We start from the raw sequence: 14,064 nt of genomic DNA, 5'->3' as shown, positions 1-14,064 counted from the left end.
AAAAAAAACTCGATGAATTTCGACGACTATAAGAGATGATGAATAAAGAGTATCTCCTAGTTTATTTCACCTGAAGGGTAACCCCCCCCCCCCCTCTAACGCTATCTCTGGGGGTTTGGTTAGGTTAGGTTAAGTTAGGGTATAGTAGGTTAGGTTAGGTTAGGGTATGGTAAGTTAGGTTAGGTTAAGTTTGGTTCGGGTAATTTAAAGTATGGTAGGTTAGGTTAAGTTAGGTTCGATTAAGTTAGCATTATAGTGGTTAATTTTCAGGCGAAATTACCAAGGGGGTAATCTTTATGTGATTCAGATGAAAGAAGCGCAAGCGATATAAAGATTTATTGGAATGATGAGGGAGAGCAACTGATACATGTAAATAAGGGTGACGTGGGAGAGATCGAAGAAGAATATTACCAGATGTGGATGAAATGTTAAGAATGGGCATAAAAAGGATAAAACGTATGGCCAGTCAGTATAGGCTTTACATGACACGAGTACCAAAAGAATGGCAGAGGTTGAAACACATTGGGTGTGACGTGCACCATGGAAATGGATATGCAAAGCTACTCGTGGTTCAGACAGCAACAGTATTTACTGTCAGGATTAACACTGTCCTCATTGATGATGAAACAAATATCCTTGTTATTCTGTGTTATCATGCAAACGAAATCAGTTGCAGTGTTTTCTTTTAGTTTGAACCAAAGAGAAAAACAATCTCAAGCAGCTCCAGGGTCCTAGAACATCACAACAACTAGATCTTTCTTTGTTCGGTGATTTTGTATGTGATATTTTGTTCACCAACGTCGTCCTTGGCTGCGACACAACATAGAAAGTATTTGGTATTGGGAAACATGTGGCTCTGGCTCAAATGAAAAATATTTTTTTTTCTTGGAACAACATTCGGTGTTTATGAGAAGTGATTCATCAAAGAAGAAAAATAATTAAGGCAGGAGAAAATGGTCTCTAGTCTGTATTACGGAGAACAAGTTGCAGAAGGGATCACTGAACATAGACTATCCGCAGCAGTGCACTCTACCTCCAACAGTCCTGTAACTCTAACTAAATACCACAACCTCGGTGTTTATCAGCAAATACAACAATTCAAGGAGATGCTTCTCATGTTTTCTCTGAGCAGTGGCTTTGGAAAGATAACTATGAAAAATTATGCTTATGCTAACAGACCTTCGACCAGTATTTAAAAAACATGAAATAATCAGGTGCCATTGTAAGACTGGAAGCAACACTCGGCCGGACATGGCGCATGAACGGGATGGGCTGACTCATGAGGCGTGGAGACTAGAGGCGTCTGTGCTAACATATCAACCTCAGCAGTGTAACTGGACCCTGATGAGGAATCAATGGAGATTAAATTACTAACGATGACATCCAACGACAGCCGCAGGCCCCTAACCGTTCTCTTCCCTGAGATATAAACCTGATCTTTATTGCCACGTACAGTAAATCCCAAAACAATGGCAATGTATAAACAAGATTGGGATACAGTATGCTTCTTAACAAAGACCCCCACGATCCTGCTGTATAATGACTCACATTTCCAGGATTTAAATAAAGAGCACTTTAGTATTGTCTCACCTGTACGTCCTTTATATCATTACATCTGCTATTTCTCCTGGGCTGTTAAGGAAGACATATATAAACGGTTATTGGTCTGATAATTGCACGTCATATGAATTAAATTTAATATGAGATAATATGATGATAGTATATAATTACGTTTCTGGCTATCAGTTATGGTGGCAATAAATGTGATGACTGTATTATTTCTTGTTATAATCAACCTTTCTCTGACACACAGGTTCATACTCATAAACAATAATGAATTACATCAATTTTCTTACTAATTTTGGCACGTGTTACCCATCATGTCGTGCACATCAGGCAGTAGTTTGTATTTCTTGTGGAGTTATTATAGAGATACTTTTAACGCATAAACTGAGTTAAGAATAGATAGGAAGTAGCAAGAAGTATTAACGAAAATTACAGGCCTAAGGTTTTATTTGTAAATCTTTAAATATTGTATCATCTACTAGTCTCAGGTGAACCATCTTACTAAGTTGTTCTTCTCTCTCATCTCTTGCCTAATGAAACATATTTTTTTTCTCTCTCTCCTTACAAAACTGTAAATACGTTTGTTGTTTTTCTGTCTGTTCTTATCCCCCCCCCCTAGTACACATCTCTTTATATTGATATTGAAACAGTTTATTTAGCCATAAAAACACAGATACAGAGCGGATAATACTAACAATAGTGATATGGCTGAGCCAGTTGAGAGCCTGAGCTCTCTTAGTGGCACCTGATATACTGTATACTTTACATTTATCTTAAGGAATTAATATATAACATTTAGTATCATATGGATTTTTTGTTTACATTTATATTATAAATATATACATATTTTACAGTAGAGTTGATATGCAGTTATTTGATAGGTGAGTGGAAGCGATACAACATGGGTTGTGTTAGGGTGAAACAAGGAAAATGGCTTTTCGGCAAATATATAATTACTACAATGGTAATTTCTATCTACGTGACTAAATATGTTATAATAGTTTGATGATAAGGTAAGCGTTACAAAAATATTAATACTTGGACGCATCTCATCTTGCTCTCAGTACACCTCCCTTCTCCCCTTCCCCCAGTATGCGCGTAACTCTTCCTCTCTGTTCTGTATGTCAGTCCACGTCTCACTCTGGTTCTCTTTTCCACTCCTCAGTATGGTGTGCGGGAGTCTGGTGTGTTGTTCCACGTGATCACTCGTCCCTCACGTGGTCGCCTCGATGTGCACATCTGGAGGCGACCTGAGGACACTATCTTCACCCTGCTTGATCTGAACAACGACCGGGTGACTTATATTCATGATGGCTCCGAGACCACCGAGGACTCTATTGTCCTCGAACTGGAGTTGGTGACCCGCACTGGGTACATCCTTCCCTCTTACCTTCAGGTGAGTCCTTCCTCTGGGTGAGTCTGTGAGTCCTATACCCACCAGACATGCCTTGATGTTTATTGTGTGTGTGTGTGTGTATATATATATATATATATATATATATATATATATATATATATATATATATATATATATATATATATTTATATATATGCAACAAAATTCCCTGGCTTCACTCGGGTTAGATAATTATATACTGTCTCCCTGATACGGGTAAAACACCTACAATCGCCGTGGCGACATCTCAGTCGGGATAAATTTTTGGTTCCTGCCCGGACCACCCGGGGGTTCGTGGTCAAGACCAAGGTGCACAACCTTCTGACCCAGGAAATATATGTGTTGAAACTTTCAGCTCCAGGTGATTTCTTTTTAGAGATATGGCTGGAACAGACAGATAGACGTGTCCATTTATAATTATAGGTAGATAGATGTCATGTTATATAGGATAATTCCCGATTAAGCTTTAGTAGATTACCTCCACTAACCCCTTCACTACGGGTGACACCACTTTAAATATTTTATTTGGTAACACCAGACGATTGTATTCATCAAAGAGGAGACCGCGTACACAAGTGGTTAAAATGCAACTGCCGTTTTTGCCAAATAAGGATAACTTTTTGTTTTAAGGCTACAATTTAATGGAAATTAATTGTGTGTGGCATTCTATATTCAACACTTTATTACATCCAACGCTAACATTTCAGACTCTTATAAAAGCAAAGTAACTTTCTACGGCGATAAAATAAATCAGTGTTTCAACATTCTTGTTGTGTTCTACAGTTTCTGCAGAGAAAATATTGCGATTTTGTTACTTTAATTAGAATATAAAATGCTATTAGATGTATGTTAATTACAGTGGATAAATACACACATGATCAACGGTGTGTCAGTAAAGATTAAAGGCGGTGAAAAATTTGCTTGCCTTCTCAAAACAACGAAAGCTCATTTTTGCAAACAATATAATAAAGTGCTATTGGAACTGTTTATGTAATCAGTGCTGGGTCGATGTCGCACCAGTGTCCAGAGTGCGGAGTCTTATTGTGTTATTGTGTGGCAGTAGGTATGGCCAGACTGTCATACTCGTGCCTGTCCTGTCCACAACCACGGAGACTCCTGGCTCTGGTTCAACCCTGAATGGCAGACTCCAGACATGACCAGCTTGTTAAGTGGCCTTCATTGTGAGCTGCTTCACTACTATCTCAGCTGAGGGAATAGTCACCAGAACCCTGGAACGTTTGCCAGCCTCGCAGTGTTGATTTAACTCAACACTGACTGACACAAAACCGGAAGGGTAGATGAAACTGTTGCTGCACAGTTGATGCTGTTTCCTATTGATGTCATATTTCAGAGGAGGAAAAATATTTCCTCAACACCATGCGTTACTGGTGAGTCACAGCTTTTGAAGACTGACACTCATTATCTGTTCATAGCATATAATCCCCATGGGGAGAGGGTTACAGTACAAAACGGAGATCGGCAAGGAGTGAACACGCAAGTTATCTACGAGGTGTTAAACATTTTACAACAATTAAAATTTTGCTGTTCTAATATCGATCATTATGTTGTCGTCTGGGCTGGATGCGGTTTTTGGTGCCGAACAACTTCGCTGGTGGCGGTGACGAGGATGGTATAGAAGAAGCTGTTTTCCTAAACTGAGAGAGGAGATCACGATGATGATCAGGGAGAGTTGAGAGGGCGAGTGTACTGAGCACCTCTTGATATGTGCTGTTAGAGAGGGAAACAATAGTCGTGTACGCTCTCTCCTACACTTGCTACGAGTTATCGTTGTGTAGGAGTTAAAAAAAGAAATCTAGGCAGGGGAAGCATAGGCAAGTTTAGGAAGTTTGAATGTTGTGTAAACATTCATGAGCTCATCACAGGAATTCCAAGGGACTTGAGAGGACGGATGGTGTATGTGTACAGCAAGAGGTCATATACCAAAAGATGCATATTTTACCAGTCAGTTCCATTTAGTTCCAGTCAGTCAGTTTGCTTTAAATTCGCCAATTTTATTGATATGTCGATTTATCTGAAAGAAATTCTTTAGATCAGAATTAGGAATTTATGATTTTATTGGAGGTTAGTAAAATGGGTTTACGGTAGTCAAGTGGATGCAGTGCTCGCCTTTACTCCTCAGGTTTGTTGGTTCGGTCCCTTGGGTACATAACTGTACAGCTGCTGAAGTACAGCGCTTCGAGTCCCACTGAATCACTCACGTCTTGCCTTCTTCACCAGTGCATACGCCCCAACACTGGATGCAGATGACATCAAGGAGGCCTATAACGCCGACCTAGACAGTGTTAACCTCTATCCCTAGAGAAGATAAGGTTGTGCTCCTTGGTGACTTCAATGTCAGAGTTGGTAGAGATGCTGACATTTGGCAGGGAACCATAAGTAGAAATGGACTAGGCAAGTGTAATCCCAATGGCCTACTCCTCCTCAGCAAGTGTGCTGCATACAACCTCACTGTTGAGGCAGGCTGACAGGTTCAAGGGATCGTGGAAACACCCACGATCCAAACACTGGCATCTCATTGACTACATCTTGTCAGAAAAATAGATTGCAGAGATGTCCTCATCACGCATGCCATGGGTGGCTCAGACCACTGTGACACTGATAATCGGCTCGTCAGGGGCTAAGCTCACACTTCACGTCGCCCCAAAACGGTGAAGGAAACAAGTCTCTAGAAGTGGTTTTAACTAAGCGCCTGGAGGATCCAGCAGTAGCACATGCTTTCAGAAAGCAGCTCGAACATGGGCTGATAAATAATCCGACAATGGACAACCAAAATCCCAGTACCGAATGGGATATTCTCATCACTGTCATAACAAAAACCTGCAGAGAGACCCTCAGTCAGATCGAAAGAATACACCAGGACTGGTTTGATGAAAATGACCCGGCAACCAATTTACTGGCAGAACAACCCTCTGTCTCGGACCAAAGCTGATACCTTCCTCAAGAAGAGGCCTGTAGCCCAGGGGGAACTCCGTAATCTAAAGAATGACTGGTTTAAAAATAAAGCATGTGAAGCACAAAAATTGCAGATCAGCACAAGATGCACGAATTTTTCAATGCCATCAAAACTTTTTATGGGCCAATCACTCGTGGTGCAGCTCCCCTCTCCTCATCCTATGGTAACTCCATAATTAAAGATGATGAAGGCCTCCTTCAGTGCTGGAAAGAGCACTACCATTCACTGCTCAACCGAAACACTGATGTGAATGTCCTGACTACCCAGCAGGTCCCTCAGCATCCAGAGTTGACCCACCTCAGCTATCCTTCATCCCTGGATGAGGTAGCTACTGCCATCAATCAGATGAAAAATAACAAAGCCTCAGGGCGTGATGGAATCCCAGCCGAGGTGTATAAAGCAGGAGGACCTCTGCTTACCAGCCATCTCCACTCTCTCCTGGAGAATATATGGGAAAAGGAGGAAATCATCAATATTTATAAGAATAAGGGAGACCGGCCAGACTGTGACAACTACAGCGGGATCTAGCTGCTGTCCATAGCTGGCAAGATTTTTGCCACAATCTCAATGTAATTTTACACCATCACGTGGCACCAATGACATGATATTTGCTGCCCGACAGATACAGAAAAAGTGCCGGGAACAACGTCGTGACCTGTACATGGCTTTCATTGACCTAACCAAGGCCTTCGACTCGGTAAACAGGGAAGCCCTCTGGTGGACCCACAGCCGTTTTGGCTGCCCCCAAAAAAAAAAAATTCATCGCCATTGTGAGGCAACTCCACGATAGCATGAACGGGAGTGTCCTGCACTATGGCACCCAGTCCGAGTTCATCCCCATCCAACCGGGGTTTAAACAAGGGTGTGTACTGGCACCAACTCTCTTTTCCATTTTCTTGGCTGCCTTCCTTATTCGTGCCAGTGCCAATTTAGTCGGCGGGGTGGACATCGAGTACCGGGTGAAGGGGGGTGTTTTCAACATAAGACGACTCCAGGCAAGAACAAAGGTGTCGGCAGCTCCCATTACTGAACTTCAGTATGCAGGCGACCTCACTCTTGTTGCTCACAGGAGATCCTGAACACCTACGCAGAAGCGTATGCACACTTCGGCCTTGAGGTGAATGTACGTAAGACTCAGATCCTCTTTCAACCTGCCCCTGGTTCAGACACACCTCCACCGTCCATCCATCAACGGTACTACCCTCTCCAATATTACCCACTTTCAGTATCTCGGTTCCCACCTGTCCACTACCGCGGACATCGATGAAGAGATTCAGCATCAGATCAGATGTGCATCTCAAGCCTTTGGCAGACTCCGAAACCGTGTCTACAAAGTTACACGTATATCGAGCAGTGGCCCTCCCCACCCTGCTCTATAGCAGCGAGACATGGGTTACATACAGGAGGCACCTCAAGGCACGTAGACTACCTACGTTCCATCCTCCGGGTTCGCTGGGAAGACAAGAGAACAAATGCCAGCATCCTTGCTGACACCAACTGTAGGAGCATCGAGGCTACCATTATACATGAACAACTACGCTGGACTGGCCATGTTACCCGCATGGACGACAGTAGACTGCCAAAGCAGCTACTTTACAGTCACCTAACGAATAGTAAACGTAACGCTGGCGGGCAATTGAAAAGGTATAAGGATAGTCTTAAGACAAACCTGGAAAGGTGCCAAATCGACTCCCTCACCTGGGAGTCGATTACTCCACATCGTAACGCTTGGAGGAGCAGCACACGGGAAGGTGTCAATACTTTCGAGTTAGCCCGACTGCAAACCGAGGCAGATAAGCGCCAACGTCGGAAAGACGCTGCCACCGCCATCCCACAGTAGATGGAGCCCTTCACATGTGCAACTCACTAACCTAGGTGACATCCCTAATCACCCATATCATGTTACCATAGCTGGATGATCGTCATACTCGATTCCGAGTGACAGCAAAGTAGTAGTAGTAGTGTGTGTTTTACTGTATATTGTATTTGCCCTCTATTTTATTATCTGTGCGTTTTTCATTTTATAGTCACAATTCCTTCATCATTCAGTAAACGTCCTTCTCTTTCTTCTTTTCATAACAGTCACGTCACCGTTTCGTATTACCTGTGCGAGTCATTGCCCAAAACGACCCACCTTCACTGCAGCTGCCCCCAGGAAAGGTAATCAGACTGGCTGCCGGTACCACCAAGACTCTTACACCTGATATCATCAATATTATCGACAGTGACAGTCCCTCTAACAAACTCAGGTGAGGCGAAGAGCTAATTACATACAGTATACTAGGTTCAGTGTGGGTCTTCCTAGCAAGTTCTTGTAAATCCTTATTACCCTTACAAGTCCGATGAGTTTATAAGGTTCGCGAACTTTTTATATCTAGATTTGAAGTAGGTTGTGTACACTTTCTGGAAGTCCTGTGAATGTAAGGAGTTCGTGGAAACTTTTAATAAGTTAAAGGTAAGTTGAAGACAGTACCAAGAATCATCCAACAATTTGTGATATAGAAAAGTTGCTGAAGTTTAGCCAGACAACTCAGATTTACATAATACCCCTAATAAGGTTCTTAAGTTGCAAGGGTGTGGTAACTTTCTGGAAATATTGGGAATTTTAAGATGGGAATGTTTAGGAATTTTTAGGATATTGTTTTAACATAGGACAATTAATATTCACTAAAAAAAAACAAGCTTCTCTTAGGACTTCCCTAACTAAGCTTTTGTGGAACCTTTTCAATGGGGGAATTTTTATTTCGTGGCAATTTAATACAGTATAGGCGTAAATGGATTTCTTCCTCCAGTACCATTGTGATGATCGAGTTGACAGTACAGTATATCTAATGATCGCAAATCCCTATTGTTGGAGGCAGAATATTTATTGTGTTTAGGACAAAGTGAATGAAGTTACTAAGTATTCTAACTATGTTGCTGTGCTTCGGATGAGGAAAATACTCTAAACTACATTATCTCAAATATATGGAAAGTGTTTTTGTAAAAGCAGAGACACCAAATCTAAACTATATACCATTGAGTACATTACTAATAAAATTAGAACTGTATTCAAGGTGAGTGGACCTAACGAGGTGTATGCTGTCTTAAAGAGATGTTACAAGTGTGAAAGCTGCTTTCATGAGTGTTGGATATGCAGCTCATTACTTGTCTCATTTTCAAGACGTTATGAACAATGACTCTGTAAAATCTGAACAGGCAAGCAGAGAAGGTAGCGACAATACTTTATATAGAGAACAAGTATAGGAAGAAACGTAAACTCTTCAAGCTGCCATCAACACGTGAAGGAGTACTGTAGCCTCCATGTTCTACAGACTGTATAAAGGTGAGGAGTCCCTACAAGAGTGTATCGCAGTGGACACTGAAAGTTGTAGAGGGTGAGTCAAGATGGGATTGTTTAAGAAGAGGGTGAAAACAAGAAAATTGGAGGAGAAAATACATTATGAAGAGATACGAATGGAAAGAAGCTCAGAGTGAAAAAAAAAAGTGAAGGTAAAATTATGGAGGAAAATTGGACAGTTTCTGAAAACAGTTTTAATGGAAATATGGAAGTTAATTTACTCAACAGCTATTTATGTAGTCAAAAATTAACACCACTCACGTATGCAATAAAAACCAAGGTAGAGCAGGGTGACTGATTGACTGACTGAATGAACTTTGGAAGATAAAGGCGAAACAGAAAAAAATGCTTTGAATATTTACTCCCTGTACCTACAGACTGGATATAATTTCATATAATATTTTTAAGTATGTAGAATAGATCCCAATGTCGTAAATGAGTTCCCCTGATTTCAAGATGCCTCAAACAAAATGAAGAACGGAAAAGTTCCGGGTGATGACTATATTCCAGCTGAAATCGTTATTAAAAGCTCAGAAGATGGCATGACAAGTGGTTATGGCGCTTGTTGATTTTAGCCTGGGATACTGGTCATGTTCCTGGTGCATGGGGAAGACCTTGCAATATACGCAATATATTAAATTTGTATAAGATCGAGTTTGCAAATCACAGAGGAAATTTCATTGGTTTGTACATGTAAGTAAATTTTATGAATGAATACTCGAAAGAAAACTGTGATCATGGGTAAAGGAGAACATAGGAGAGTGCCAGTTTGTGAGAAAAGCTGAGAATGGAACAAAGTACGTGATATTTGTTGACCTAGAGAAGCCATGAGATAGTGTGCCAAAGATCGAAATTGTGGGAGATCCTTGAAGGTGGTGAAGATGATAGAACGCCCAAACTTAAAAGTTTGAAATCAAAGTACCACTTATGAATACTGTAAATGTATAGTGCAGAGTTCCATGTGTTAAAGGCGATATTGCTGAAAAAAGATCAGGGCAAGAAGGCCATCGTAAATGGCGTCGTACACCCCATAACTGTTCTTGAATTGAATTTCACCAGACGAGGTGTGCTACCTTAAATGTAACGAATATGGTTTAAAGTTTAAACGGACCAGCTTCAATCTGCGTCAGAGCAAACAACAGGAGTCAAAGTCATATATACCTGCAGTATTCCAGTCATAGCTATGTTAGTCGATATGGAAATGCACATCAATCATCACACTTTATGGACACAGACACACTTAATTAAACAGCTTATAGTGAACACAAGATAAAGAGTGACTGGCAACTCTATGAGGCATTACTACCAACATACGCCATAACTCATGAGTGTTGTTTAGAATTCTTGGTCCGGTGTGTCATAATGTACAACCGTAAAGGTGCAGAATATTATTTCTTGTTGACCGTACATCGTTGATTGTGTTGGGACATATCGCCCAACTCCTCAGAGTCGACGCTATGCAGTAAGTTCACAAAATAATTAGCTTTTCCTCTCATTTATATGACAGCGCAAAGCTCTCTTCGACAAGGTACCAAGCGCTAAAAATCACAATAGAGAAAAAACGCTCTTAAAGTTTGGAAAAATTCAAATTGACGTAATTTTGAACCTATGAAGATATTGAGTTCATTCAAGTGGCTCTTAAAGCTGGTTTTGCAAATACTTAAGTCATATTAATTTAAAAGATTGTTTGTAGTAAGAATTGCAGTCAAAGGTTATTGTACTTTTGCTTAAAAGCAAACAATAACCAGGTATTACCAATATTTCGACCTGGGAGCCAAGTGCCAAAAAGTATAATAAAAAAAATGCGGGACAGGGTACTTAAGTCTTTGTTATTATTAGAAAAATTACAGTAAACAATAACTTGTATTACCAATATTACCACCCACCCTCGTTCCCAGCCGCCTCCTCCCCCCTCTGGTGTGATAACACGTGCCACCAGCCCTCACTCTCCTCGCCCTCCCTTCTCTCTGTTTTATTTATTTTCTCTCAATGGCCCTTGCTCCCTCCTTTATGCCAGTTGAAAAAAAAAGGTTCAAGTGTTATTACATAACATTCCTATGACATTTTTGTAGAAACATGGACTCCCATTAGCTAAGAAACCGGAAAATAATGAGTCGCGATGAGCGAGAGAGACTACGATTGGGTGACGCGGGCGCTTGTCCCCTTTTCCTTTTGCCTACCTTCACTAATATGGCTCTCAGCCTTACAAATATTGCGCTACCGGGACAGTTTGTGTTTCTGCAGATAGGTGGAAAGGTTGGAGAGTACAGATAATGCTATAACTATTTTTTTTTTTTTTTGTGGGGGATGGCGCTTGGTACCTTGTCGCACTGGGCGCCTCTTATATGGTGGAGAGTGTTGACTTACTATATATATAGCAACACTATAATCTTTCCATGCTAACCTGGCCCGTAAGCCACGCCCCTCTTCTACTGTATACTAATAGCTGATTGGTTCATAGAAAATTCAAACGCAATGTGTTCCCAATTGTTATTATTCAAACAATGTTAAATATCTGTACTGTCAAAATGCTAATCATTTCAAGGCATTAGCACTTCAGGGAAGATGTTAGAAATTTTTTATATTTATTATAAAAGGTTGATATAAATACGCGCTTATATACACACAGCCTAGGTGGAGGTAAAACGCTCAGGGGAACCAATCAGCTATTTGTAGCTATAGACGAGCGGCGTGGCTTACGGGCCAGGTTAGCATGGAAACACGATATTGTAGTTACATTTTTGTCCCAACGCTGCAATTTTGGAAAAAAGTAGCGAAAGGTTTACTGGGAATATCATGCGTTGACATCCATTTATGATAGTCAAAAATATAGTCAGGATACCTAAGATAATAGTGTATATAAGTATTCTAAGACTTAAAGTAACTTGAAAATAAAAACAAGGGCCATTAACTCGAAGGTGAAAACAGAAGTGAAAGGATTGGCTTAGAAATGAAATCATAACAAAAGAACTTTATGTTGAAACTATAAGATACTATACAGTGGTTATAATTATTTGAAAAAAAAAGCTACAATATATGCGTCAAGATCTTATGATTGGGTATATCCATGAGAATGATCACCATACAGAGCAAAAGTCAGTCGGACACAGAACTTTAAAGTTACTGTAACACACAAGGAAAAGCACCCGACCAGGCAGAAGCACAACAGTTGAAAGAAAATGTGGCAGAATTTTAAGCCAATAATGGGACAAACACCTGTTTAATAACCGGTGTTGGCTGAAAAAGGTGAGATTATTATTATTATTATCATTATTATTATTATTATTATTATTATTATTATGTGAAGTTGTGCATGCATAGTCCAAGTTATATAGAGAATAAAAATAGATCATATACCACATAAAAAGGAACATTTAGACATTTAAATATTAAAGAAACATTGTGTATATATATATATATATATATATATATATATATATATATATATATATATATATATATATATATATATATATATATATATATATATATATATATATATATATATATATAGGCTTAACTGCTGAATAGACTTTAGAACACAGATCTGATTCTTGCTGGAATTAAAATGCAAGTCATATGTCTATTTTAACATATACAGACACAGTATATGTATTTACTCTTTTTCAGAATAACTGTGCTTAACCTGAAGGATCGTGAGAATGGTTACATCCAGAACTCTCAGTCTCCTGGTGTACCCATCCACTCTTTCACCCAGGACCAACTCGACAGAGGTGTCATTTCATATGTTCATCATGGTGAACCCAACACCAAGATTGCCCTTAAGGTATCGGACAGCATTGAAACTGGAGAGCCGACCATCCTGAGAGTTGCTGCCTTTGATTTGCAGGTGTACTTGGTCAACAACACAGGGCTGAGTATTACACATGGCAGCTGGGCACTGATAACAACCATGAATCTTTCTTATACCACAAATGCTCCAGAACAGGACCTTGAAATCCAGTTCGACATCACGGGTTTGCCTCGTTATGGTGCCATCCAAAGATTACGCAGCAATGACCGCTGGCAGAATGTGAACCAGTTTAGCAGTCGACACCTGGAGAAGGACAAGATCCGCTACAAACACATTTCCAAAGAACCAAAAGAAGATGAGTTTAGATTTAAGATATATACTGGTCAGCATAAATTTACGACGGAGTATACATTTGGGATTTCTTTTGTATCTGTCACAGTTGATGTCATCAGGAATGCAGAATTGCTTATAGATAGAATCCAGGAAAGTTTCATATCTGAAGGTTTTCTACAAAGTGAGACCAGGCCAGACCCAACCCCTAGCAAAAATATAATGTATAAGATAAAAACGCCTCCATTGTATGGTTCTATCTTCTTAAGTTCAGGAGACTTAACGCAGCATAAACAGTTGGAGAAAGGTTCCACTTTCAGCCAGGAAGATATATCCAAAGGTAGAATTAAGTACAAGCTTCATCGTAAGAGCTATTCAAATCTCCAGGACTCCTTTCAATTTCAAGTTTCCAGTAACGGCCACTCCAGCAGTGTTCACTCTTTCAGTATAAGACACACACCACCTCCAGTTGATGCCAATCTCGTAGTGGAACGTTTAGATGTCCAGGAAGGTTCTAAAGAAAAAATTACTGAAAAGTATTTGAACATAGATGTTCGAGAAATCAAAGATATTGTTTTTAATGTTACAATGTCCCCCAAGCATGGCTCACTTAACGTAATCGATGAGTCAATGATTCTCCCAGACAGAATAAACACGACATTTTTTACCTCCCAGGAAATAAAATCTGGATCATTATTTTACCA

The 14,064-nt window shown here is 40.2% G+C and overlaps 1 protein-coding gene across 1 annotated transcript in view; it reads left to right on the top strand.

Annotated features, from left to right (window-relative positions):
* LOC121873112 (chondroitin sulfate proteoglycan 4-like) overlaps positions 1–14,064 on the top strand; it is a 164,305-nt gene that overhangs the window by 125,583 nt on the left and 24,658 nt on the right. Inside the window, exons 12-14 of the mRNA XM_042376424.1 lie at positions 2,732–2,962; positions 8,019–8,185; positions 12,907–14,064. The exon at positions 12,907–14,064 is cut by the window's right edge and continues 760 nt beyond it. Coding sequence (XP_042232358.1) covers positions 2,732–2,962; positions 8,019–8,185; positions 12,907–14,064 — 1,556 coding nt within the window. The remainder of the gene's footprint in view (positions 1–2,731; positions 2,963–8,018; positions 8,186–12,906) is intronic.

Source organism: Homarus americanus, unplaced genomic scaffold, assembly GCF_018991925.1.
Source record: "Homarus americanus isolate GMGI-L3 unplaced genomic scaffold, GMGI_Hamer_2.0 scaffold32929, whole genome shotgun sequence".
Taxonomy (NCBI): Eukaryota; Metazoa; Arthropoda; class Malacostraca; order Decapoda; family Nephropidae; genus Homarus; species Homarus americanus.
This window is presented reverse-complemented; position numbering and strand designations above follow the sequence as displayed.